The 26,801-nt window shown below is 40.5% G+C and overlaps 1 protein-coding gene across 1 annotated transcript in view; it reads right to left on the minus strand.

Moving 5' to 3' along the window:
- The window catches only part of TTN (titin), a 270,598-nt gene that overhangs the window by 23,287 nt on the left and 220,510 nt on the right, over positions 1-26,801 (minus strand). Inside the window, exons 274-286 of the mRNA XM_074338692.1 lie at positions 9,589-26,694; positions 8,638-8,934; positions 7,943-8,530; positions 7,537-7,839; positions 7,129-7,425; positions 5,459-5,746; positions 5,048-5,347; positions 4,480-4,782; positions 4,075-4,380; positions 2,195-3,961; positions 1,582-1,875; positions 484-771; positions 73-372 (exon numbers count right to left, since the gene is read on the minus strand). Of these exons, the coding sequence (XP_074194793.1) occupies positions 73-372; positions 484-771; positions 1,582-1,875; positions 2,195-3,961; positions 4,075-4,380; positions 4,480-4,782; positions 5,048-5,347; positions 5,459-5,746; positions 7,129-7,425; positions 7,537-7,839; positions 7,943-8,530; positions 8,638-8,934; positions 9,589-26,694 (22,437 nt within the window). The remainder of the gene's footprint in view (positions 1-72; positions 373-483; positions 772-1,581; positions 1,876-2,194; positions 3,962-4,074; positions 4,381-4,479; positions 4,783-5,047; positions 5,348-5,458; positions 5,747-7,128; positions 7,426-7,536; positions 7,840-7,942; positions 8,531-8,637; positions 8,935-9,588; positions 26,695-26,801) is intronic.

Consider the following 26,801-nt stretch of genomic DNA (forward strand, 5'->3'; position numbering starts at 1 on the left):
AAACAAATTACACATGCTTGCTTGGAAGTTAATCTTATAAAATAATACCATTTCATAGAAATGGAAACTTACTATATTGTATTTGAGCAACTACTGGGTCAGAATCAAGTGGTCTGCCAACACCAAACTTGTTAACTGCAGAAACACGGAATTGGTATTCATTGCCATTTATTAGTTTAGTGGCAGTATAGCTGTGGGCTTCACAATGATCCTCAATTAGTGCCCATGCAAGTCTACTGGTTTCCCGTTTTTCAATGATGTAGTGAGTTATGGGAGCACAGCCATCATTGAGTGGAGCGTCCCACCACAGGTTCATCTTCTCGCCAGTAATATTGGTGAATCTTATTGGCCCAACTACTTTTCCTGGTGTATCTATAAGAGAAAGGTTCCCGGGTTAGTTTCTTTTTCCTTGCCCATTAAAATGCAATCAGGCCTAATTTGAGACCTGTAAATTGTAAGATTAAGAAACTCTTTTAGAAGTACCTTGTACTTTTACTGTAATATCTGCTTTTGCAGTGCCAGATGAATTTTTGGCTTCCACTCTATATACACCACGATGGTCACGAGTAGCATGTCTAACGAAGAGGCTGGTGGATCCAAGGACATCGGTTATTTCCATATTCATCCTCTTTTCAATTTCTACTTCATCTTTGAACCAAGTTACTCGAGGTACTGGTCTTCCTTGCACCAAAGCTTTAATTCTAAGGCTCTCCCCAGCCTTAATAATGAGACCATCAAAGTACTCAGGGCCAAACTCCACGGTTGGTGGAACTATAAAAGAAATAGAAATAGTATGTATTCATTTGGCTTAATGAAGATATAAATAAACATGTTTTTCATTAGTACTATATCATAAAGCCAGGAAGAATGAGGTTTATTCTGTATTACCAAAGGCTATTCTGAAAGTAGGATTGATAATTGATCATTTAGACTATGGGGTTAAATATTTGCATATTATTAGGTATGTCCTTTGTTATGTTATTAATCTTGCATTGCCATTTATAAAAAGAGAAACAAAACATTTACAGATCATTTACTTCCTAATACTGCTGCATATTCAAAATGTTCCTGTATGAGGCTATCAGCTGTACCCAAGCAAGGTGATGATTGTGCTTGGATGTAAGCTGTATTTTAGTAACTTCAATATATTCTTCATTTTAAAGTCTATTTTGTCAGATATAAGTATTGCAACTCCAGCTTTTTATCTCATTTCCATTTGCATGAAATATCTTACTCCAACCCTTGTATTTTAGTAACTTCAGATGGACAGTTATTCTTGACAGCCTTTTTCCTTATTATAAATGACTGAAATTACAAAGCTAAAAATTCATTCCCACTTGCATGCTATTTGTATGGGAATGGAGTGAAATAATAGACATGGTTCAAAGAATTGATGCCAATTACATTTTTTCTTCTTCTCTTCATCTGAAAGGTAAACAATCTATTTCATCCACATAGCAACCTTGGGTAATCTGTATGAAATGATGTTCCTGTTCCCATTTTATCGATTAGGGACCAAAAGTATTTTTTAAAAATGTTGAATGCCCTTAGCCTTATTGGAAATCCGTTGTAAATACGTACCATTTTCATCTCTTGTCATAATAGCTCCAGAAGACTGTGAGGGTGGGCTTATAGTTCCAACAGCATTTCTTGCAATTATTCTGAACTCATATCGATCCCCAGGACTAAGTCCTGTCACTGTGTATTGACATTCACTGACATCAGTAAAGTTGCATCTAACCCAACGATCACTCCCTTGCCGTTTCTCAATGCTGTAAGCCACAATCTTACTGCCCCCGTCACGCAATGGTGGGTTCCATTTAAGTGTGATGGTTTCTCGGGTGACATCAATGTAGTCAGGAGTGCCTGGTGGGTCTAAAAAATTAATGGAAGTTAAATGCATCATTATTTCTGTAATCAACTTAATCATCAATGGAAGAAAAATAAATTAATAAATCTTAGAAGCTCATTTTAACCATTAATTTCAATTTTTTATATCATAGTCTTTAAAAAGAATTTTAAATTACTTTATTAGATTGATTTAAAATCATCCTCCTTGCTTTACTTGACCAGTTTTCTAGTGATAAGGTGTGTGAGAAGGTGATACATGGAAGAAAATCAGTGTTTGATTTGTTTGTTGCTAACATACTCAGTTACTCAATTAAGTATATTTGAATAATACTCAATCACTTACCTACTGGGGAAACAGCTAAGGTGAATTTGCTTGGGTCACTAGGTCTGCTCAGGCCAGCAGAATTTTCAGCATATACACGGAACTGGTAATCCAGGCCTTCTATCAGTCCAGTAGCTCTATATTCTCTTCCAGATATTGGTGATGTGTTAACTCTTTGCCAGAGAATGCTGTTTCTTTCTTTCTTTTCAACATGGAATCCAGTAACTTCTGAACCACCATCATAAACCGGAGCATCCCAAGTTAGTGACATGCCATCAGAAGTCACATTGTATATAACTGGCTTTCCTGGGGGGCCAGGAATCCTGAACTGGTGCTTTGCCACAATTATGGTTGAGAGGAGTGGCTGGCTGACTCCATATCTGTTTTCTGCCCTCACTCTAAATTGGTATTCAGCGTCTTTGACTAGATTAGGAACTTTGAAAGTTGTCCTGGCAACACTTGAACACACCATCTTCCAATTAGTTTGTGAAGCTTCCCGTTTCTCAATGCTGTAACAAGTAATTTCTCCTCCTCCATCATCTTCAGGCACATCCCATGACATAATGACACTGTCAGCTTTGATTTCATCAAATCGAATGGGCCCTTTGGGCTTTGATGGTGGGCCAAGTGTGATGACTGTAATGGGAAATGAGTTTCTACAAACTGCATTATCAAGAATAATGGTATATTTCCCTCCATTCTCCTTCTTGGCATTCTTAATACTCAAAGTAATTTTGTTTTCAGTTTTACTGAAACGGACATTTTCACTTTCTTTCAATGGCAAACCATCTTTCAGCCAACTGATAGATGGTTTGGGTTTTCCTTTATAAGGTAATTCGAGGTGCATATTATGCCCAATTCTCACAGTGACTTGTGCTCCAGGGATTTCTGACAGGTCTACTTCAGGTGTAATTACAAGTTCTTTTACTGTAACTGGCCCAATAGTGACAGCATCACTTAGTCCTTTCTCATTTTTGGCAGACACTCTGAATTCCAGGACTGACTGTTCCTTCAGTTGGCCAACCTCAATTTCACATGTCTTACTTATGCCTGCATGTGACCATGTTTGTTCTCCTTCAGTTTTCCTTTCCACAACATATTCTGTGATGACACTACCACCGTCAAAGTCTGGCTTGGTCCAGCTCAGGGTAACAGATGTCTTTGTTGAATCTTTCACTGACAGGTCGCGTATAGGAGCTGGTACTTCAGCAGCCTTCACCGGCTCTGTAGTTTCGCAGGGTTCCCCAATTCCAATTTCATTTTCTGCAAGAACTCTGAAGAAGAATGGAATTTTCTCTGACAAATCTGTTACCTTAAAGGACGTACTAGAACATTTGTGTGACACTGCAGACCATGTTCTCTTGGTGGCATCTCTCTTTTGAATGACATAATTTATTATGGGAGATCCTCCATCAATGAGAGGAGGATCCCAGAACAAAGTGACTGTGCCTTGAGAAACATGTTTAATCTGTAGTTTCTGGCAGGCGGCTGGCGTATCAAGCACTTTAACAGACACAGTTGAAGACTTTGGTTCACCAACTCCATTTTCTATTGTGAGAATATATTTTCCTGTATCATTGCGAGTCACTTGAGGTATAATGAGTAATGAAGATGAATCAGTGTTTTGAATACTGTATCTGGCATCACTGCCAAGATTCTTCTCATCTTTTCTCCATGTGACAGTAGGTGGAGGTCTGCCCTTAAAGGGAATAAATACTTGTACATCTTCACCGGCTTTAGCTATAATAGATGTTCTGAAAGCCACGTCTAGGTCAATCTCTGGTTCCTCTGCAGATATAAAAGGAACATACACAATGCATTTTAAAGCCAGAAAATGAGTGATTTCCTGGAAGTACTCTAATAAAAAAAATAAGAACACAATCATACCAGTAGGTACATACCAAGTATATCTTTAGCTTGTACAGGTTCAGTCATTACTATAGGTTCTCCTTGCCCAGCACAGTTTACAGCAGATACCTGGAAGTAGTAATCGACTCCATGTTTCAGGTTAGATACCACATATTCTGTACTTCTGACTTCTCCTTTGGTAGAGACAACAGTCCATTCTTCTTCTTCTCCTTGTCTCATCTCAATAACATATTCAGTAACAATACTGCCCCCATCATAGACAGGTTTACTCCAGCCAAGGGTGATGGATGATTTAGTTGAATCTGCAATTCTTATCTTAGCTGGTGGGCCTGGAGGATCTGAAAAGGCCATTCACAATAGAGTAATTACATAATCACATTCAAGTTGGTGACAAGAAAGGAAACATAGGTGAAGATGCTGCCCTTATGAGCACTTACCAATAGGATCAGCAGCTTTGTAGAAGTCAGATGGTTCAGAAAATGGACCCTGTCCTGCAGCATTTACAGCACAAACTCGGTATTGATAGTCACTGTTTTCCGTGAGTCCTGTCACTTTTTGTCTGGTGTCGCGGATAGTCTCCTTTTGGACTTTAAACCATCCTAGACTCTTCTTGTCTCGTTTCTCAAGGAAATAGCCGCTTATTTCATTACCACCATCTGCAACCGGTCTGTTCCAGACAACAGTCATTGAATTCTTGGTAATCTTTGTCACCTCTGGTATGCTTGGAGGCCCTGGTGTAACTATTTAGAAACAAAAAGGAAAATGAGTTCAAAGGATCAACATTACTGATAAGTCTACCTTTTAATCTTTAAATCTTATCCAAGAATATTAGTTTCATTTATTATACTTTCCACCTTGTGAAAAGGATAACACTGAGAGGAGATGTGAAACAAAAGGAAATCAAATCATTCTAAGAAAACATATTAACAAGCTAGCAGAATAGTTTATGTTTATTTTTAAAATATTTGTGTTTGATTTCAGTTTTCTAATGAAATATTGTCTCACCAAATGCATTCTTTGCTACCACTGGATCAGATTCCAGTGGTTCACCAATTCCGTATTTGTTCACGGCTCGAACCCGGAAGATGTATTCATTTCCTTTAATAATTTTGGTGGTTTTAACGATGCACTCTTCCAAATTTTCAGACACCATAGACCATATGACGCGGCTTGTCTCACGCTTTTCCACAATGTAGTGAGTGATTTTTGCACCACCATCATCCGCTGGAGGCTGCCAGAGAAGAGTTATCTTTTCAGCAGTGACAGTCTTAAATTCAATTGGTCCACCTGGCGGTCCAGGTTTGTCTGTCAATGAAAGAACGAAACAATGAGTTAGTACTTTTTTAAAAGCTATTATTTAAAATTACTAAATTTTAGGCCAACAAAATTTGATGTTGGCCTGTATTCAGAACCTACCAAGGATTTGTACTCTGATGGTAGCTGAGGCTGAGCCCATAGCATTCCTTAGTTTTAATTCATAGCTTCCACTATTAAGGCGATTTGCATCTTTGATGAGTATAGATGCAAGGTCAGTGGTATTTTCGACAGACACCAATGCATTGGTTTGTAACTCTTTATCATCTTTATACCACTCAATTGTTGGCTCAGGTTTGCCAGAGATGCCAGCTCTGAGCTTCACAGATGTACCTGCTCTGTATTTGACAACTTCTGTATATTCTAGAGGCAAATCAATTACAGGTCCACCTGCAAGAAAAACAGATAAGAAATATTTAAAAGATCAAGAGGATAAAAAAAAATAATTGTGAACTTCAAAGTAAAGTCATTGGCCTTTATTAGAAAAAAATATATACATATATATGTGTGTATATATATATATATGTATATGTATGTACATATAAACATTTACATTTTAAAAGCAACTCTTCTATCCCGGATGGGAAAGACTGTGAGCAAGCTGTTCCCCAATGACACTGTACTAATTGCACAAGGACTTAAATACCTTTGAAATGTATTTTAAAGTCTATTAGGTGTTTGATTTCAGTGATGAAATGGGATACAGCTGTAAGAACATCGTGGAAGAAACTGTGTTATACATTTTCTTTCATTCTAGATTCTCCATCCCCTTCCTCTAACTACCTCCTATTCCTTTTATTTTCCCTTCCCAGTTCACTGATAGCCAGATGTGGGCAGTTCACGTCAGACCCTTGAAGTCTGAATTCTCTACTCAAAGAGATACATACTTGACTGGACAGATTTTCTGCGAGCCTGCTTAAACAGAACTAAATCTGATTTGCTACACAGTCTCACAAATGCTGATTCAGGGTCCACAAAGCCTGATTTATAAAGAGTAGCCCTGGGATACTCAACATGAGAATGGGAGTGAATACTTTAGCCCAGACACCATAGAGACTCCTCCTTGAAAATGGAGAACTTTTAGAAAAAGTGTCACAGGGTACCTAACTCTCATGAAACTTTAATTTTTACACCACTATTGAGTTGAATATACCACTTATTTTCCAGAATGGTCAAGTATGTGTATTTTGTACTGACAGCAATGTGCCAAGTGCTCTGGGTCTATCTGTTTGAATTCCCACTCTATCACTAATGAGCTGTTGGGAAAGTTACATAGTTGCTCTAAACCTCATTTTCTCTTCTGTAAAATGGGCTCATTTTAGGGCTGTTAGAACAAAGGGAGAGAATTCATGGAAAGTACCCAGTAAATGCTGCTTATACTATCATCATTAAATTAACACTTCTGTTTAGTCTTTTACTTCTTTAAGAGGCATATTGTCTGGGCACTCAACTATGGTTTTAATTATTGACTCTGATAATTTAAAATAGGAGCGTGAAAGCACCTACTCATACAAACAAAGCATCATAAAAGTTTGAAGTTGCAAAGGCCTTTAGATATTCTGTAACCCAAATCTCATGTTTTACAGTTAAGTCAAAGGACCTGGAGAGGTTAAGGAGTTTTCCCAAGACTCCCAGCTAGTTTATAATTTCTTCTAAAAATCTAACTAAGGTGCATAGTAAAGGTTATTTTATAAATTAGGACCAAAAAAAGTAAGGCTAAATATTGAGTTAAACTGCTATTGGGATTCAAAGTGCTAAAAATGCTTACTTACCATAAGAATCGATGCACGTAATGGGGCCTACAACCTCAGATGGATTGCTGATGGAACCAACAGCATTTCTAGCAAAGACACGGAATTCATACTGAGAATTCTGCGTCAAGCCAGAGACAGTAAATTGAGTTTCAATAACATTGGTAAAGCTGGCCTTGGTCCATCTGCCATCTGGAAGATCGCGTTTCTCAACAATATAGCCTGTAATCTTGCTTCCTCCATCGAAAGCTGGTTGTTGCCATGAAAGGTTGACAGAATTCTTGGAAATATCAGTGATACGGACATTTCTTGGTGGTTCTGTGGTAGTAAGAGAAAGCAGATTAGCGGCACTTATGTCAACATTATTTTGCTTTGCAGAAATAAGATTTGCATTTTTAAACAGTCAGAACCTTCTCATAAAATACATACCACAGGCATCTATAGCTAGGACTGGCTCGGACGGATGGCTGGGTTTTCCAACACCAGCAGCATTTTCTGCATACACCCTGAATTCATAAATAAGTCCAGCACTGATTGTTGTGACTTTGAAGTGAGTTGTGCGGATGACCATTTTGTTGACTTTTTGCCATAAAATACTGTTTCTGTCTTTCATTTCCAGGTGATAGCCTATAACTGCATTGCCTCCATTGGACACTGGTTCATGCCAGGCCACGGTGATGCTTTCTCGAGTAACATTAGTAACCCATGGTGTAGATGGTGGTCCCGGTGTTGCTACAAAAGAGTGAAATTTCATAGGTTAATACAGATATTTCAAACATTTATGTAAATTTATGTAAATGAAAACCTGGTATTTTTGATAAGTTAGACAACTTACTGTATGGTAGTTTGACAGTCACATAAGCTGAATCTATGTGATCACTGATGCCAAAGCGGTTTTCTGCCTTGATGCGGAATTGGTATTCTTCTCCTGTAGTCAGTTTCATGACTTTAGTCATGGTTCTTGCAACGGTTGCAGACACTTCAGTCCATACTGCAGTACTTGTCTCCCTCTTGAGTACAATGTAATTGGTAACCTGACTTCCACCATCGTACTTAGGTGGCTCCCATTTGAGAGTCACAGTTTCTTCAGTTATATCACTAATAGCAACAGGGCCAGTTGGGGGACCAGGCCTGTCCAGTACAACAATGTTAATAAGTGCTTTGGTTGTTCCACTGGAGTTGGCAGCAGTGATCTCATACCTTCCAGCATCAGCAGCAACGCTTTCTTTGAGATTAATGGTCAAGTTTTCGGCAGTAACTTCAGTGTTAAACCTCATAGTTGCTTTTAGGGGGACACCATCTCTTGATAAGGTCACTTTGGGTAGTGGTTTTCCAGAAATTGGAATATCAACTTTAAGGTTTGAACCAGCTCTAACATACACAGTTTGACTTGGGAAATTCTTCATATCAATTTCAGGCGGTTCTGTAAAAGAAGAGTATGGCAGGTGAAGGTGAAAAAGAATTTCTAAAAATTAACCCACGTCAATGCCAATCATTTCAAATTTTGCTTCTACATAAAATTAGACATACCTAGTTGCTCCTTAACAAGAACAGGAAGCAGAAGCTCTCTTGGGTCACTCAGACCAGCTTGATTTTCAGCAAATACCCGGAAAAAGTATTCAGAATTCTCCCTCAGACCAGAAACAGTGTGATGGGTTGACTTTACCACGGCACATTTAACCCAATTTTTCTGTCCTTTTTCTAGTGTTTCAATGATATAGTGTACAATTCTGCTTCCACCATCATGTTCTGGCTTCAACCAGGTCAGGGAAACACTATCTTTGGATACACTTGTTACTCCAAGTTTTTCAGGTGGGCTTGGTTTTTCTAAGAAAGGAAAACGTCAAAAGAAAGGGAAGGTTATTACATTTTGACCCATGTATGTTCTTCCTGCATTGTCAAAAGAAAAATTTTAAATGAAAGCCATATGTTTACTCTGATTTGAGTCTTTCTTACTTTTTATGCGACCAGTATGGCTTCCGAGCCAAGCAAAGCTTCCCCTGACTCATTCATTGCATGTTATACATAGCATGTCATAATGTTTAAACTCAAATTAGTGTCAAATGAGCAGATTAAATGATAACATCCCAGATTTATCATGAGTATAAAAAATGAGGAATTAGATGAATAATTTTGTAAGAAACTTCATCATACAATTTCTGCACATGCACGCTACGTGTGTATACATATATATGTATATCCATATACACATACATATATATACACACATACATATATATGCAGTCAAATTCTATTATACTTAAATTCAACATATATTATCCAATTCCAGCTATGTAAGTTTCTACATTTATTTTGATCAACAAAAAGCTTTCTCTATTAGAGATTTCATTTTGTGCTGTAGTATGAATTGTTTGAGGTGTGAATCAAAAGCATTTAAGATTAAACAGTAATTAGAATGATTCACACTATTCTAGGAAAATGAATATGAATATGTCCATTTTCTATGTTCTTAAAACATACCTGTTATTTTTATTCCTTCTTTTGTTTCAGCTGGTATACCAACACCAAACTCATTTTCTCCAGAGACTCTGAAGTAGTAAATTGCCCCTTCTTGTAAGTTGTTAATTTTGTAGGAGAGGCGGTTACAGTTGTTGGTCACAGAGACCCATGCTTTCTTACTGGCTTCACGTTTTTCTATGTGGTAATTCTTTACTGGTGCTCCACCATCGTTTTCAGGAACATCCCAGGATAACACAGCAGACTCTTTGGTGACATCATGTACAGTAACATTGGCTGGAGGACCAGGAGAATCTAAAACTCTGACAACTAAGGTCAGTGAAGCAGCATTCAAATTATTCTGAATGGTTAATGTGTATTTTCCAGAATCATTTCTGTTGGCATTTTCAACAGTAAGTGACGTACGAGAGTCTGTGGAATCAATATAAGCTCTGGTGCGGAGGTCAGTATCTGGCTTACTCCACAAGACATTGGGTACTGGTCTTCCTCGGAAAGGCACAGTCATGGTAAATGAGGCACCGGCCTTGACAATCAAGGTCTTCTTCATTTCACTGTCAAGATCGAATACAGGTTCTTCTTCTCTTTCCTTTGCTATCTGGGGATCAGAACTATCACTGGGATCACCAGCACCGACTTTATTGACAGATCTTACTCTGAATACATATTCAGCTCCTGTTGTTAGTCCACTTATTGTATATTCTGTGCCTCTTAAGCATTGAATGGCAGTTTTCCAGTCAGTTTCATCAGAAGTTTTGTATTCTACAGTGTATCCAGTTATTGGGGCCCCACCATCAAATAAGGGCTTAACCCAGCTAATAGTTATATTTGTCTTGCCTGAGTCCACAATTTTTGGTTTGGATGGAGGAGATGGTAAGAACACTGGATCTTCTGCCCGAATTAGGGGAGTAGTTTCACTTGGAAGGCTTAGGCCAGCAGCATTTTCTGCATAAACCCGATACTCATATTCACATCCTTCCCGAAGTCCTGTTGATTTCACTCTCAAATCATAAACTGGTTTTTTGTTTACACGCACCCATCGTAGGCTGTTTTTCTCTCGTCTTTCAATGATATACCCAGAGATGTCATTGCCTCCATCACTCTCAGGTCTTGACCAGCAAAGTGTCATGAACTCTTTGGTCACAGATGTAACTTCCAAAGATGTGGGTGGACTTGGCACTGTAAATGGATCTAGTGCCTTTATAGCCTCACTCTCTAGGGGCTCACCAACACCATATTTATTAACACCTATTACTCTAAAGATGTATTCATTGCCTTTGAGTAACTTGGTCACTTTACAGGATGTTGTCCTTAACTCTCCTTCACATATTGTCCATGCAAGGCGGCTTGTTTCACGTTTTTCTACAATGTAATAGTCGATACTTGCGCCACCATCTTCTTGGGGTGGTCCCCAGGAAAGAGAGCATTTCTCAGCAGTGAGGCCATTTATTTCAAGTGGTCCTGCTGGTGGGCCAGGCTTATCAAGTACCTTGCAATTAACTGCCATAGACCGAGTTCCTGCAACATTCTTCAGTGTTAGTACATACTGCCCAGTGTCTCGTCTGACACAGTCTTTCACTATTAACAAGGTATTATAGTCCGTTGAGACAATTTCTGTTCTTGCTCTTTCTTCAATTTCTACACCATCCTTGGCCCAGGAAACTACTGGCAGAGGTCGCCCTGCAATGTCTGCATTTATTTTAAGGACCTCTCCAGCTTTGACAACAATAACATCTCGGAACTTAACATCCATCATAATTCTCGGGGCCTCAACATCGTCTTTAACTGTAATAGGTCCAGTGGATTCAGACGGCTCACTAACTGAGTCAGCAGCATTCCTTGCAAAAACCCGGAATTCATAACGCTGATCTTCAGTAAGTTCAGTTACTTCAAAGTATGTTTCTTGTATGTTAGTAAAGTTGCACTTCAGCCACCGTCCATCTGGTAGTTCTCTACGTTCAATAATGTATCCTGTGATCTTAGCTCCACCATCATAACGTGGTTTAGACCATTTAAGTGACACTGATTTTCTTGTGATATTTGTGACTTCAGGTTGTCCAGGTGGGTCACAAGGGTCTCGTGCAGGGACTGGTTCACAAGATTTACTGCATTTACCAATTCCAGCAATATTCTCAGCATATACACGATACTCATACATCAGTCCTTCATCAAGGCCGGAGACTTTCATTTGCGTATTGGGAATGAGGATTTTATTTGCTTTTGACCAAAGAATGCTGCTTCTTTCTTTATATTCAAGGTGATAGCCAATTATTTGACTGCCTCCATCATTAACTGGCACTTGCCAGCTTACAATCATGGTGGATTTTGTGGCATGCACAACTTTAGGAGTACCAGGAGGACCTGGGCGGCTGAATGGATACTCTGCAACAACAGCTGAAGATTCACTGTAGGTGCTCTTTCCATAGCGGTTTTCTGCGCAGACACGGAACTGATACTCACTTCCTGTTGTCAAACGAACTATTTTAATGGATGTTCTTGCAACTGCTTGTGAAACTACGTGCCATGTTGTAGAAGTGGTTTCTCTCTTTTCAACGATGTAATTGCTAATATGGCAGCCACCATCATATTCTGGAGGATTCCAAGAAATAGTCATGTTGTCACAACTAACCTCATCAATCTGTATAGGTCCTGGAGGTCCTGGTCTATCAAGGACAATTACTGTAATAGGAACTGTTATGGATCCAGCACTGTTTGAAACACATAACTCATAAGTTCCAACATCTTCCCTTGAAGCTTCCTTAATAGATAGTGATGTTACAGTCTTTGAAGAAGAAACATTGACTCTAGTTGTCTCCTTAAGAGTCTGACCATCTTTTTTCCAGCTTACAGTAGCTTGAGGTCTTCCTTTAAATGGAACATCAATCTTAAGTTGGTCGTTAGCCTTTACATTGAAAGTATTGAAAGGAAGCTCAACTGAAGGCTTTATTTCAATATCCCTTGCAATGACTGGCACGCCAAGTTGTCTTGGATCACTTCTTCCTTTCTCATTAACTGCAGCTACCCTGAAGACATACTCTTCTCCTGCAGTTAGGCCGGATATAGTTGCTTCCAGAGTCTTAACTTGTGTGCAAGTGCTCCATTTCTCACTCCCTTTAGTCTGCATTTCAACTACATAACCCGTAATTTTGCTGCCACCATCACTTTCTGGTTTTTCCCACTTAATTGTAGCTGTATTACGGGTCACATCAACAAGAGTTACTCTTCCAGGTGGGAGGGGTGGTTCAGAAACTTTAATGGGTTCAGTTGTTTCAGCTGGCAAACCAATCCCATATTCATTGGAAGCCAAGACTCGGAAGTAGTAAGAACATCCTTCTTGTAGGTTTTCAATTTTAAAAGTATTCTTAGTGCAATTGTTTGTAACTGTAGCATATGCTTTTCTTGTAGCTTCTCGTTTTTCGATGATGTAGTTTGTAATCTTAGCTCCTCCATCAATAAGTGGTGGTTCCCAAGACAATGTCACTGAGTCTTTCTTTACTTCTCTTACAGTCAAATTCACAGGGGCACTTGGTGAGTCAAGAACTCGGACATTAACAAAAGCTGTTTTGGAGCCACTGTTATTTTCTAGTGTCAGATTATACCGACCACTGTCAAATCTGGTCACATTATCAATTACCAACATTGTATATGAGCTGGTCACTTCAATCTGGGCCCTTTCAGTGAGAATGCCTTCAGCCTTTTCCCACTTAACTTCAGGTTCTGGTCGACCTCTGATAGTGACAAATAAGCGTAAAGTAGTACTTGCCCGCAGAATGACCACCTTTCTGAGATCAGCATCAAGTTCTATTTCTGGTGGTTCTAGCCTATCTTGGGCAACAACTGAACCAGGTATAGTTGCAGGTTCACCTACACCTTCAGAATTGATGGCACAAATACGGAAATTATATTCAGTATTTTCTTTAAGGTTGGTCACTGTGAACTGCTTTCCTTGTAATCCTGTTGGTGGAGTGCAAGTTGTCCATTCATCATCAGTGGCTTCTTTGACTTCAATGACATAGCCCTTAACAGGTGCACCACCATCATAAATTGGTTTATTCCATGCCAGGGAGACAGAAGATCTGGAAGTGTCTGTCACTTTTGGATTAGTTGGTGGACCTGGTGGATACAAAGCATCACAGGCACGATAAAAAACAGATGGCTCGCTGGGTTCACCCATGCCAGCTGCATTTTCAGCAGCAACTCTGAATTCATAGGAATGACCTTCAGTAAGGCCAGTTACCCTGAATCGGAGATCTGTTAGTGTTTTCTTGTTGCACTTGGTCCATCTAATGCCCTCCTTATCTCTTTTTTCAAGAATGTAACCCTCAATTTCAGCACCTCCATCATCCTCTGGGCGTGCCCATGTTACTACCATAGAATCTTTGGCGATTGCTGATGCTTCAGGTGCTGAAGGAGGACCTGGTGGTTTATAAGGATTACAGGCTATAACAGGCTCAGATTCCAAGGGCTCTCCAATGCCATATTTATTCACAGCCATGACACGGAAAATGTATTCATTACCAGGAAGAAGTTTAGTGACTTTGTAGTTAAGAGCCTGGACTTCAGTTGAAACCTGGGTCCAGGAGAGTCTGCTTGTCTCTCTCTTTTCAATGATATAATGTGAAATATTAGCACCACCGTCTTGTAAAGGTGGGTTCCATGCCAGGTAACATTTTTCAGCAGTAACCCCAGAAACTTTCAGAGGTGCTTCAGGAGGTCCTGGCCTGTCAAGTACCTTTACAGTGATTGGTATAGACTTCGTACCACCAACATTGCTCAGTTTCAGAATATATTGTCCTCCATCCGTGCGTATACAATCTTTGACAACAAGAGTTGTTTTCTGAAAAGTAGACTTGATTTCCATCCTAGCGGCTGTTTCTTCAAGCTCTTTTCCATCTTTTGACCAAACAATATCAGGTATAGGTTTGCCGCGGATATCAGCTTCAAGGACGAAAGTCTCTCCTGCGTGAACAATGATGACATCTTTATATTTTGGATCCAGTGAGGCATTTGGTGCATCAATTTCATCTCTTGCAGTAATGGCACCAGTGCTTTCAGATGGTTCACTAAAGTTGCCAGCTGCGTTTTTTGCAATTACTCTAAATTCATATCTTTGGTCTTCTACAAGTCCACTCACTGTAAATTCAGTTTCTAATACATTGGTAAAGCTGGCTTTCATCCAACGTCCATCAGGTAGATCTTTCTTTTCCACAACATAACCTGTAATTTTGCTACCACCATCATAGGCAGGTTTCTTCCATTTCAGTGTGACACTGTTTCTTGTAATAATGATGGCTTCAGGACGACCAGGTGGGTCACATGGATCACGAGCAACAAAACATTCTGACACTTTGCTAGGCTTGCCGATGCCAACAATATTTTCCGCAGAAACTTTGAATTCATACTCAAGGCCTTCATCAAGCCCAGTTGTTTTGAATTTGGTATCTTGAATGGGAGTCTTGTTTAATTTGATCCATAAAATGCTGTTCTTTTCTTTCTGTTCAAGATGGTAGCCAATAACTTTGCTACCTCCATCATTAACTGGCTCATGCCATTGAACAAGCATTTGATCTTTTGAGATTGAGGTGACAAAAGGAGTTCCAGGTGGTCCAGGTACTTTAAATGGATATTGTACAATAACTGGTTTAGAATCCAGGGGTGCACTTTTTCCATACCTGTTTTCTGCAAAAATTCTAAACTGGTACTCCGTGCCTGTTTTCAGTCTGGTTATTTTGATTGTTGTTCTTGCAACTGTTGCTGATACCATCTGCCATGTGGTGGTGCTTGTATCTCGCTTCTCTACAATATAGTTGTTTATTTGGCAGCCACCAGTATAGGCTGGAGGTTCCCAAGATATGACCACAAAGTCTGCACTAACTTCATCAAACCGAACTGGTCCAACTGGAGGTCCAGGCTTTTCCAAAACAATAATGCTGAGATTTTCTGTTGCTGTGCCTGCACTATTTGTTGCTGTTATGGTGTATTTTCCAAAGTCATCTTTGTTACTTTCTTTAATGTGCAAAATAGCTGAAGTGTCTGTTTCCTCAACATTTACTCTTGTTGTCTGTTTAAAAGACTCACCATCTTTGACCCATGAAATTTTAGGTCTCGGTCGTCCAATAACTAGAATCTCGATTTTAAGATCTTCTCCAGCTTGGACACTGTATGTGTTAAATGGCAACTTAAGACTAGGCTGTATGGTCAAGTCTTTGGCTATGACAGGAACACCGAGAACTCTTGGATCACTTTTTCCTTTCTCGTTATAAGCCTTGACACGGAACTGATACTCTTGTCCAGAACTCAGACCAGTGACAACTGCATTACAGACTTTGGATTCAGCCACAACACTCCATTTTTCAGTTCCTTTTGGCTGCATTTCAACAACATACCCCAGGACTCTGCTACCACCATCATGTTCAGGTTTCTCCCACATAAGTGATGCACTGGTCTGGGACACATCAGTGAGTGTTACCTTTCCTGGTGGGGAAGGAGGTTCAGCAGCTTTCACAGCATCAACAGTTTCCACTGGAATGCCAACTCCAAATTCATTTTCAGCCATAACTCTAAAGTAATAAATGGCTCCTTCCGTAAGATTTTCAACTTTAAGGTTTGTTTTGTTGCATTTATTACTCACATTAGCATATGCTTTTCTGGTTGACTCACGTTTGTCAATAACATAGTTCTTGATCTTTGCACCCCCATCAATGATGGGTGGCTCCCATACCAGGATGACAGAATCTTTTTTCACTTCTTTGACTGCCAAATTCTGTGGTGGTCCTGGAGTATCAAGAACTTTCACGGTTACAAAAGCAGATTTAGTTCCACTGCTGTTTTCCAATTTGAGAACATATTTTCCAGCATCATTTCTATCACAGTTATCTATTGATAGTTGGGTATAGTTCACTCCCTTTTCAATTTGGACTTTGTCTGTGAATTCACCTTCCTCTCGAGACCAAGTAATCTCAGGTGTTGGACGACCTTTGAATGGAATATGAATTCTGACAGATCCACCAGCTCTTACAATGATTCCTTTCCTTAATTCAGAATCAAGGTCAAGTTCAGGTGCTTCAAGTTTGTCTTCTGGTTTCACAGTACCAGGAACTGATGTAGCCTCACCTAAACCAACTTTATTGAGAGCACAGACTCGTATTTTGTATTCTTGGTGTTCAGTGAGTTTTGAAATTTCAAATCGAGTGACTTTCAGGCCAGTCGGTGGAGTAACTATTTGCCATTCTTCTTCATCTGCTTTACAGATTTCTATTACATATCCCAGGATCTCACTGCCACCATCATAGATGGGTTTACCCCAGGCAAGTGTAATTGAATTTTTAGTGGTGTCTACAATGTGTGCATTGGTGGGTGGGCCAGGTTTGAACACAGGATCGCAAGCCTTATAATAAACTGTAGCTGGACTTGGTTCTCCAACTCCAGCAGCATTTTCTGCAGAGACTCTGAATTCATACTCATGATCTTCTGTTAATCCTGTTACTCGTAGGCGCAAATCTGTAATGCGGCGTTTATTACATTTTATCCACCGAATGCCACTTCTGTCTCTTTTCTCAACAATATAACCAATAATTTCACTTCCACCATCACTTTCTGGACGGTTCCAACAGACGGTCATGGAGTCCTTGGCAATGTTTGTGACTTCCAAGCTTTTTGGTGGTCCAGGAAGCACAAATGGATTTTTCATTAGTACTGGTGCAGATTCCAAAGGTTCTCCAACACCATATTTGTTGACAGCCATTATACGGAAAATGTATTCATTTCCTTCTAAGAGTTTGGTCACTTTCAGAGAATTGGTCACAACTTCTGAAGCAACAACCGTCCAGGCAAGTCGACTCGTTTCTCTCTTTTCAACAACATAGTGAGAAATATCACTGCCACCATCTTGTAGTGGTGGAGACCAAGTTAAAGTGCATTTTTCAGCAGTGACTCCAGTAACCTGGACTGGCCCTTCTGGAGGTCCTGGTCTATCTAATACTTTTACATTTACTGGGAATGACTTAGAACCTGCAACATTGGAAGCTCTTAAAATATACTGTCCACCATCAATTCTAATGGCATCCTTTACAATAAGTAAAGCCTTGAAATCTGTGTTCTTTATTTCACATCTAGCAGATTCTTCAACTTCTTTATCCCCTCTTAACCACTCAATGGTAGGTAGGGGCTTCCCATGGACATCAGCCTCAAGCCTGAATGTTTCTCCAGCATTTACCACAATTGTGTCTCTGAATTTTGGATCCATTGAAATTCTTGGGAGTTCAACCTCATCCTTGGCCGTTATTGGTCCAGTACTGTCAGAGGGTTTACTTATTGTACCAGCTGCATTCTTTGCAATGACTCTGAATTCATATCTTTGGTCTTCAGTAAGACCTGACACAGTAAATTGAGTTTCAATGACATTTGTAAAACTGGCTTTCATCCAACGACCCTCAGGCAAATCACGTTTCTCTACAATGTAACCTGTAATCATACTTCCACCATCATATACAGGTTTGGTCCACTGTAAAGTGATTTCATTTCTTTTAACTATTATTGCTTCCGGGGTCCCTGGTGGGTCACAGGGATCTCTGGCTACATAGCATTCAGAAATCTTGCTTGCTTTGCCTACACCAACAATATTTTCAGCGTAAACTCTGAATTCATATTCAATGCCTTCTTCAAGATTGAGTGATTTAAACTGGGTGTCATGAATAATAGTTTTGTTGACTTTTGTCCACAAAATACTATTTCTTTCCTTTCTTTCAAGGTGGTAACCGATGACTGGGCTTCCACCGTTATTGATTGGTTCATGCCACTGTATGACCATGGAGTCTTTGGAAATGGCTGTGACAAATGGTGTGCCTGGAGGGCCTGGTTCTTTGTAAGGATATTGAGCTACAATTGAATCAGACTCCAAGGCAAAGCTTTGTCCATATCTATTTTCAGCAAATATTCTGAATTGGTACTCTGTACCAGTTTTCAGTTTGGTCACTTTGAGTGTAGTTCTGGCAACAGTAGCAGAAACAACTTCCCATATGGTGGTGGTTGTATCTCTTTTATGAACAATGTAGTTGGTGATCTGGCAGCCCCCTGTATATACTGGAGGGTTCCAAGATAATGTAATACTTTCAGCACTGACTTCATCAAATTTAACAGGTCCTTTTGGAGGATCAGGTTTGTCTAGAGTTGTAATTTCAATGGATGCTGTTTTCTGACCAACAACATTAGCAACTGTGATTCCATAATGTCCACCATCGTCCTTATGAGTTTCTTTAATACTGAGTACGGTGAGGTCAAGTGAATCAGCAACATTGATTCTTGTAGTCTGCTTCAGTGGAAGACCATCTTTAGTCCAGGTAATGGTTGGCTTAGGACGTCCAGAAATTGGCACTTCTATTTTCAAATCGTGTCCAACCTGTACACTATAACTGTTGAATGCAGGTCTTACATCTGGTTCAATGACCAGATCTTTGGCAACTATTGGAACTGCAAGGGACCTAGGATCACTTCTCCCCTTTTCATTTACAGCAATGACTCTAAAAAGATATTCTTCTCCCTGAGTTAGGTTGGTAATTACTGCTTCAAGGGACTTGACTCGGGCACACTCTGACCATTTCTCACTCTGTTTAGCTTGCATTTCCACAATATACTGAATAATTTTACTGCCACCATCATGTTCAGGCTTTGTCCAACTCAAAGAGACACTGTTTCTGGTGACATCATCCACAGTTATTTTTCCTGGAGGTTGTGGGACTTCTGCAACTTTAATTGGATCAGCAGTGCGGGCAGGAAGGCCAATACCATATTCATTCTCAGCTGTGACTCTAAAGTAATAACTGCAACCTTCTTGGAGTTGATCAATTTTCCAAGAATTCTTATGGCAATTTGTTACAACTGCAGCATATGCTTTTCTTGTGGCTTCACGTTTCTCAACAATGTAGTTTTTGATTTTGGACCCCCCATCCAACAAAGGAGGTTCCCATGTAATTGATACTGAGTCTTTAGTGATTTCTGTGACTTTCAGGTTAACAGGTGGACTTGGTGTGTCCAGAACTCTCACAGTAACAAAGGCAGACTTTGTTCCACTGCTGTTTTCTAACGTGAGAGTGTATTTCCCACTATCATATCGGTTGACATTATCAAGAACAAGAGAGGTAAAACTGCTAGTGACATCAATTATAGCTGCATCTCGGATTTCACCATCCGCCTTCCCCCATTTAACTTCTGGTGTAGGACGACCTTTAATAGGAACAAATAACCTTAAGGAGCCACCTGCCCTTATGTTTATAATTTTTCTTAGTTCTAGGTCAAGATCGATGTCTGGTGCTTCCAATTTTTCTTCTACTATAATAGGTCCAGGGACATCAGCATGTTCTCCAACTCCAGCTTTATTAACAGCACAGATACGGAAGTTATATTCATGTTTTTCCAACAGCTTCTCTACTTCTATATTTGTTTTATTGATTCCAGTTGGTGGAGTGCACATTGTCCATTCACCGTCGCTCACATCACATTTTTCAACAATGTAACCTTGGATTTCACAGCCACCATCATATATTGGTTTGCTCCAAGAAAGGAAGACGGAAGATCTGGTAATATCTACAACTTTGGGATTGTTTGGAGGTCCTGGTTTATAAATAGGATCACAAGCCTTTTGGTAAGCAGAAGGTGGGCTTGGTTCACTAAGTCCAGCAGCATTCTCAGCTGAGACTCTGAATTCATAACTGTGATTTTCTATGAGTCCAGTCACTCTCAAGCGCAATTCCCCAATCAGACGTTTGTGGCATCTTGTCCATCTAATGCCCTCTTTATCCCGTTTTTCAAGAACATATCCAAGAATTTCGCTGCCACCATCAGATGCTGGCCTTTCCCATACAACAATCATTGAGTCCTTGGTCACTGCTGTGATTTCTGGAGCTTTTGGTGCATCCGGGACCACAAATGGATTCTTTGCAACTACTGGCTCAGATTCAAGAGGTTCACCAACACCGTATTTGTTTACAGCCATTATACGGAAAATATATTCATTGCCTTCAAGAAGCTTAGTAACCTTGCAGCTGAGAGTCTGCACGTTGGCGTCAACCACAGTCCAAACCAAGCGGCTGGTTTCTCTCCTTTCCACAATATAATTTATGATGTCACTCCCACCATCCTGTAGTGGGGGTTTCCAAGCTAGTGTGCATTTTTCTGCTGTAACTCCCGTTATAACAACAGGTCCTTCAGGTGGCCCTGGTTTATCAAGAATTTTGACGTTTACAGTAACTGATCTCTCTCCTGCAACATTTTTGGCCTTCAATATGTAACTTCCACTGTCGACACGTACTGCATCCTTTACACTGAGACTGGTGGCAAAGTCAGTGCTCTTGATTTCTAATCGAGCTGTATTTGAAAGCTCCTGATCACCTTTTATCCACTGAATGGTTGGAATTGGTTTTCCATAAATATCTGCATCAATCTTGAAAACTTCACCAGCATGAACCACAATCGTGTCTTTGTATTTGGGATCCATACTTATTCGTGGTGGGTCTACCTCGTCTCGTGCTGTTATTGCCCCTGTGCTTTCTGAAGGCTCACTCAACACTCCCGCAGCATTTCGAGCTATAACCCGGAACTCATATCTTTGATTTTCCACTAGGCCAGTTACTTCAAATTGAGTGTCAATGACATTTGTAAAACTGGCTTTCATCCAACGGCCCTCTGGCAATTCTTTCTTCTCAACAATATAACCAGTAATCTTGCTTCCACCATCATAAGTGGGTTTCTTCCACTGAAGAGTCACAGAATTCCGTGTGACAATGATTGCCTCTGGCCGCCCTGGTGGATCACATGGGTCACGAGCTACATAGCATTCTGACACTTTGCTTGGCTTGCCAATGCCCACGATGTTCTCTGCGGAGACTCTGAATTCATATTCAATGCCTTCCTCGAGGCCAGTTGTTTTAAACTTTGTTTGTGGAATAGGTGTTTTATTCAACTTAACCCAAAGGATGCTATTTCTTTCTTTGCGTTCTAGATGATAGCCAATGACTTTGCTGCCTCCATCACTGACTGGCTCATTCCATCGTACTTCCATGCTGTCCTTGGAGGAAAGCGTTACATATGGCGTGCCAGGAGGACCAGGAACTTTGAATGGATACTGGGCTACAATAGGCTCTGAAGTGAGGTAGGTACTCTTTCCATACCTGTTTTCAGCTGCAATCCTAAACTGATACTCACAGCCAGTCTTTAATCTGCAAGCTTTTATTGTTGTCCTTGCAACAGTAGCTGACACAATTTGCCAGGTAGTTGTAGAAGTGTCCCGTTTTTCGACAATGTAATTATTGATAGAACTTCCACCATCATATTTAGGTGGGCCCCAGGAAAGAGTAATACTATCAGCTGTCACTTCATCCACTTTAACTGGTCCAGTTGGAGGCCCTGGTTTGTCAAGAACAATAATAGTAAGGGTTTCAGTAGCTTCACCAGCTGAGTTAGTCAGTTTAACTGTGTAACTTCCGACATCTTCTCGGCAGGCTTCCTTTATTGTCAACAATGAATTATTTTCTGTGCTCTCTGCATTTACTCTAGTTGTCTGCTTCAGTGGTACATCATCTTTATGCCAGGTTACAGCCGGTCTAGGGCGTCCAATGAATGGAATATCAACTTTTAGGTCTTCACCTGCCAGTACAGTGAAAGTATTGAATAAGTGTTTGAAGGCTGGTGGAATGACAAGATCTTTGGCAATTACTGGCACACTCAGTTGTCTAGGATCACTGATGCCCTTTTCATTCTGAGCTGAAACACGGAAAGAGTATTCTTCACCCTGAATTAATCCCGTTATAGTAGCTTCAGTGACTTTGACTGTGGCACATGTGGCCCATTTGTCACTGCCTTTGCTCTGCATCTCTACAATGTAGCCTAGAATTCGGCTGCCTCCATCATGCTCTGGTTTCTCCCAAGAAAGTGACACACTATTTCTTGTGACATCCACCAAAGTAATTTTTCCTGGAGGAAGAGGTCGTTCTGATGCTTTCACAGATTCTGCGGTTTCAGCAGGCAGCCCGATGCCATATTCATTTTCAGCGAGAACCCTGAAATAGTAACTGCAGCCTTCTTGAAGCTGATCTACCTTCCAGGAAGTTTTGTGACAATTTGTTGCAACAGTTGAATATGCTTTTCTTGTTGATTCCCGCTTTTCAACAATATAGTTCTTTATTTTTGAACCTCCATCAAGGAGAGGAGGCTCCCAAGTCAGTGTGACAGATGTCTTAGTGACCTCCTTTATCTTTAGATCTTGTGGAGGGCCTGGTGTGTCTAGTACTCTAACATTGACAAATGCAGATTTGCTGCCTGAGCTGTTTTCTATAGTTAGTATGTATTTGCCACTGTCAAATCTGTTTACATTTCCAACAATCAGCAGGGTGTAAGAGCTTGTGGATTCAATGCTAGCTTTATCTAAAGATTCTCCATGTTCCCGGGTCCACTTCACCTCAGGTGCAGGCCTTCCTTTGATTGGAACAAAAAGTCTCAGGGTACAACAAGCTCTTATAGTAACAACTTTGCGCAGCTCAGCATCCAGGTCAATCTCTGGAGGCAGCATCCTGTCTTCAGCCTTTGGAGTTCCAGGAACAAGGGCAGGTTCTCCAATGCCTTCAGAATTCATGGCATAGATGCGAATTTTATATTCCTGATTCTCTATGAGGTTGGTGATAGTGTAAGAAGTTGCTTTGAGCCCAGCTGGTGGAGTGACAACCTGCCATTCATCTTCCTCTGGAAGAGCAATCTCTACCATATACCCAGTGATTTCTGAACCACCGTCATAGATAGGTTTATTCCAAGCAATTGAAATGGAGGATCTGCTTGTATCTAGAACACGTGGGTTACCTGGTGGGCCAGGTTTAAACACAGCATCACAAGCCTTATAAAACGGGCTAGTAGGACTTGGTGCACTAATTCCAGCAGCGTTTTCAGCCATAATCCTGAACTCATATTGATGTCCTTCTGTCAGTCCAGATACTTTGTATCTTAAATCAGTAAGGGTTTTTTTGTTGCATTTCACCCAGCGTTGCCCAGCTTTGTCACGCCGTTCCACAATATAATTGATGATTTCACTTCCACCATCAGAGTCAGGATGTCCCCAGCAGACAACCATCGAATCTTTAGTAATAGTTGTAACTTCAGGGTTTTTGGGTGGATCAGGGGGTCCATAAGGATCTACTGCAAGCACAGGCTCCGATTCCAGTGGCTCCCCAACTCCGTATTTATTTACTGCCATGACACGGAATATGTATTCATTGCCTTTCAGAAGTTTAGTGACCTTTAATTTTGTTACTTGGACTTCTGAGGCTACATTTGTCCATGCCAATCTGCTGGTTTCACGTTTCTGAACTACATAATGATCAATTTTGGCACCTCCATCATCCAGTGGAGGCAACCATGACAATACACATTTTTCTGATGTCACTTCAGATACAGCTAATGGTCCTTCAGGTGGGCCTGGTCTATCAAGAACTTTGACATTGAAAATGTGTTTGGCAAAACCACCAGGGTTAGTTGCTGTAAGGGTATAGGCACCACCATCCCTTCTTAATGAATCCTTGTTTACCAGATTAGTAGAGAAATCTGCAATTTTTATTTCTAATTTTCCTGTGCCTTCAAGCTCCTTCCCATCTTTGGTCCATTCCATCGTTGGAGGTGGGCGACCAGAAACATCAGCTTCGAGCTTGAATGTTTCCCCTGCTTTTAGTATAATTGTGTCCTTAAATTTAATATCCACCCTTATCCTTGGTGCCTCAATGTCATCCCTGCATGTAATAGCATCTGATGGCTCAGATGGTGGACTAATAGCACCAGCAGCATTTTTGGCAATCACACGGAATTCATATGCAGCATCTTCTGTTAGGCCACTGACTGTAAATTCATTCTCCAAAATGTTGCTGAAGTTGGCCTTCAGCCACCGTCCATTAGGAAGGTCTCTCTTTTCAACTATATAACTAGTAATTTTAAAGCCTCCAGTATATTCAGGCCTAGCCCATTTAAGTGTCACTGTGTGTCTAGTAATATTTAGAGGAACTGGTTTCCCAGGTGGGTCAATGGGATCCAAAGCCAACATAGGTTCAGATGGCTTGCTTGGCTTGCTTTTGCCTGCCATGTTTTCTGCAATCACTCGGAATTCATAAGCAATACCATCTGTAAGTCCGGTTGATTTGAAAATGTTGCCTGGCACTAATGCTTTGCTTACAGTCTGCCAGAGAATACCATTTCGTTCTTTTCTTTCAATGTGATATCCTAAAATGGGGCTTCCACCATCAGAAAGAGGTTCATGCCAACTAATTGTCATTGAATCCTTGGTAACTGCAGTTACCTGAGGGGTACCAGGAGGCCCAGGAACCTTAAATGGATAGTTGGCAACTATAGATGCTGATGTGATGCCTGGTCCAATTCCATATCTATTTTGAGCTTTTACCCGGAATTGATACTCTACTCCTGTCGTCAGGCGAGTGGCCTTATAGGTAGTGCGTATAACGGTGGTTGCTAATTCAACCCATGTAGTCCCATCAGTCTGTCGCATTTCTATTACATAGTTGCTTATTGGTACACCGCCATCGTTCTCAGGTGGGTCCCAAGAGAAGATTACAAAATCGGATGAAACTTCATCAAATTTGATTGGTCCAGTAGGTGGTCCTGGGATATCATGGACTTGAATGGTGATGACATCACCAACCTCTCCTACAATGTTCCTTGCTGTTAATGGATAGGGCCCACTATCACTTCTCACACACTCATTGATATTTAAGATGGTTGAAGTTGCTGTATTTTCAACATTAACTCTCTGTGTCTGTTTAAGAATTTGGTCTCCTTTTTTCCATGTAACTGTGGGCTTTGGTCGACCAAGAACTGGAATTTCAACTTTGATGTTGTCACCAGCTCTGGCAATGACTAATTTCTGATAAATGCCACGGAGATCCAATTCGGGAAGCATTGTCTGCTCCTTGACAATGACGGGTCTGCTTTCTCTAGGGGCACTTCGCCCTGCACTGTTCACGGCCATCACTTGGAAGGTATATTCTTCCCCTTCAGTTAGGTTCTTCACAACACATTCTAACCCTTTCACAGTTGTGATGTGGGTCCACTGGTCAGAGCCTTTCCTTTGGGCTTCAATCACATAGCCAGTGATCTTACTGCCACCATCATGTTTTGGTTTAGGCCATGCCAGGCTGACTGTGCTCTTAGTTATGTCCATAATGTTCAGACTGTCTGGTGGTGATGGTGCTTCAGAGGCTTTTACAGGTTCTTTTGTTTCTGTTGGCTCACCAATTCCATATTCATTTTCTGCCATCACTCTGAAAAAGTATTCACTACCTTCAGTCAAGCCAGTAACTTTATATGTGCATTTATGGCACTTAGTGGTGACTGTGGAGTAGGATTTTCGTGTTGCTTCTCGTTTCTCCACAATATAGTTTGTTATACGTGAGCCCCCATCTATGAGAGGGAGGTCCCAATGCAGGGTGACACTGTCCTTCGTGATGTCAGTAGGCCTCAGGTTAAGGACGGGTCCTGGTGTATCCAAGACTCTGACGTTAACAAAGCCACTTTTCTTCCCAGCAGGGTTTTCAATAGTCATCACAAATTTACCAGTGTCATATCTGTTACATTCTGGGATAATCAGAAGAGTAAATGATTCTGTATTTTCGATGTTAGCTCGGTTTTTAAGGTTGATATCATCTTTGGTCCATGTCACTTCAGGAGCAGGACGACCTTTAATTGGCACAAATATTCTAATACTGAGTCCTGCCCTAACAACCAGGGTTCTTCGAAGCTCAGCATCTAGTTCAAAATCAGGAACCATTTCCCTTTCTACAATTTCAACATCTGGAATCACTGCTGGCTCCCCAACACCTGCATCATTGATGGCACTGATTCTAAAATTGTATTTTTCTTTAGTCTGAAGATCAGGGACAACAAACTCAGTGATTCGGAGGGCAGTTCCTGTTGTATCTTTTATCCAGTCCACATCTCCTACTTTTTGATGCTCCACGACATAGCCAGTGATTTCAAGTCCACCATCATAATGAGGCTTGCCCCATGCTAAAGAAGCTGATTTCTTGGTAGTATCAGTGACACGTGCATTTGAAGGTGGCCCTGGAGGATCTAGAAAATAAATGAAGACACCAAAGTGTATATTAAGAGTTTGGTTTTTGGATAAATTATATAAAATATTGGCATCCCCAAATGAGCCATATTGAAAAAGGTAAATA

The sequence above is a fragment of the Rhinolophus sinicus genome, linkage group LG01, assembly GCF_036562045.2.
Source record: "Rhinolophus sinicus isolate RSC01 linkage group LG01, ASM3656204v1, whole genome shotgun sequence".
Lineage (NCBI taxonomy): Eukaryota > Metazoa > Chordata > Mammalia > Chiroptera > Rhinolophidae > Rhinolophus > Rhinolophus sinicus.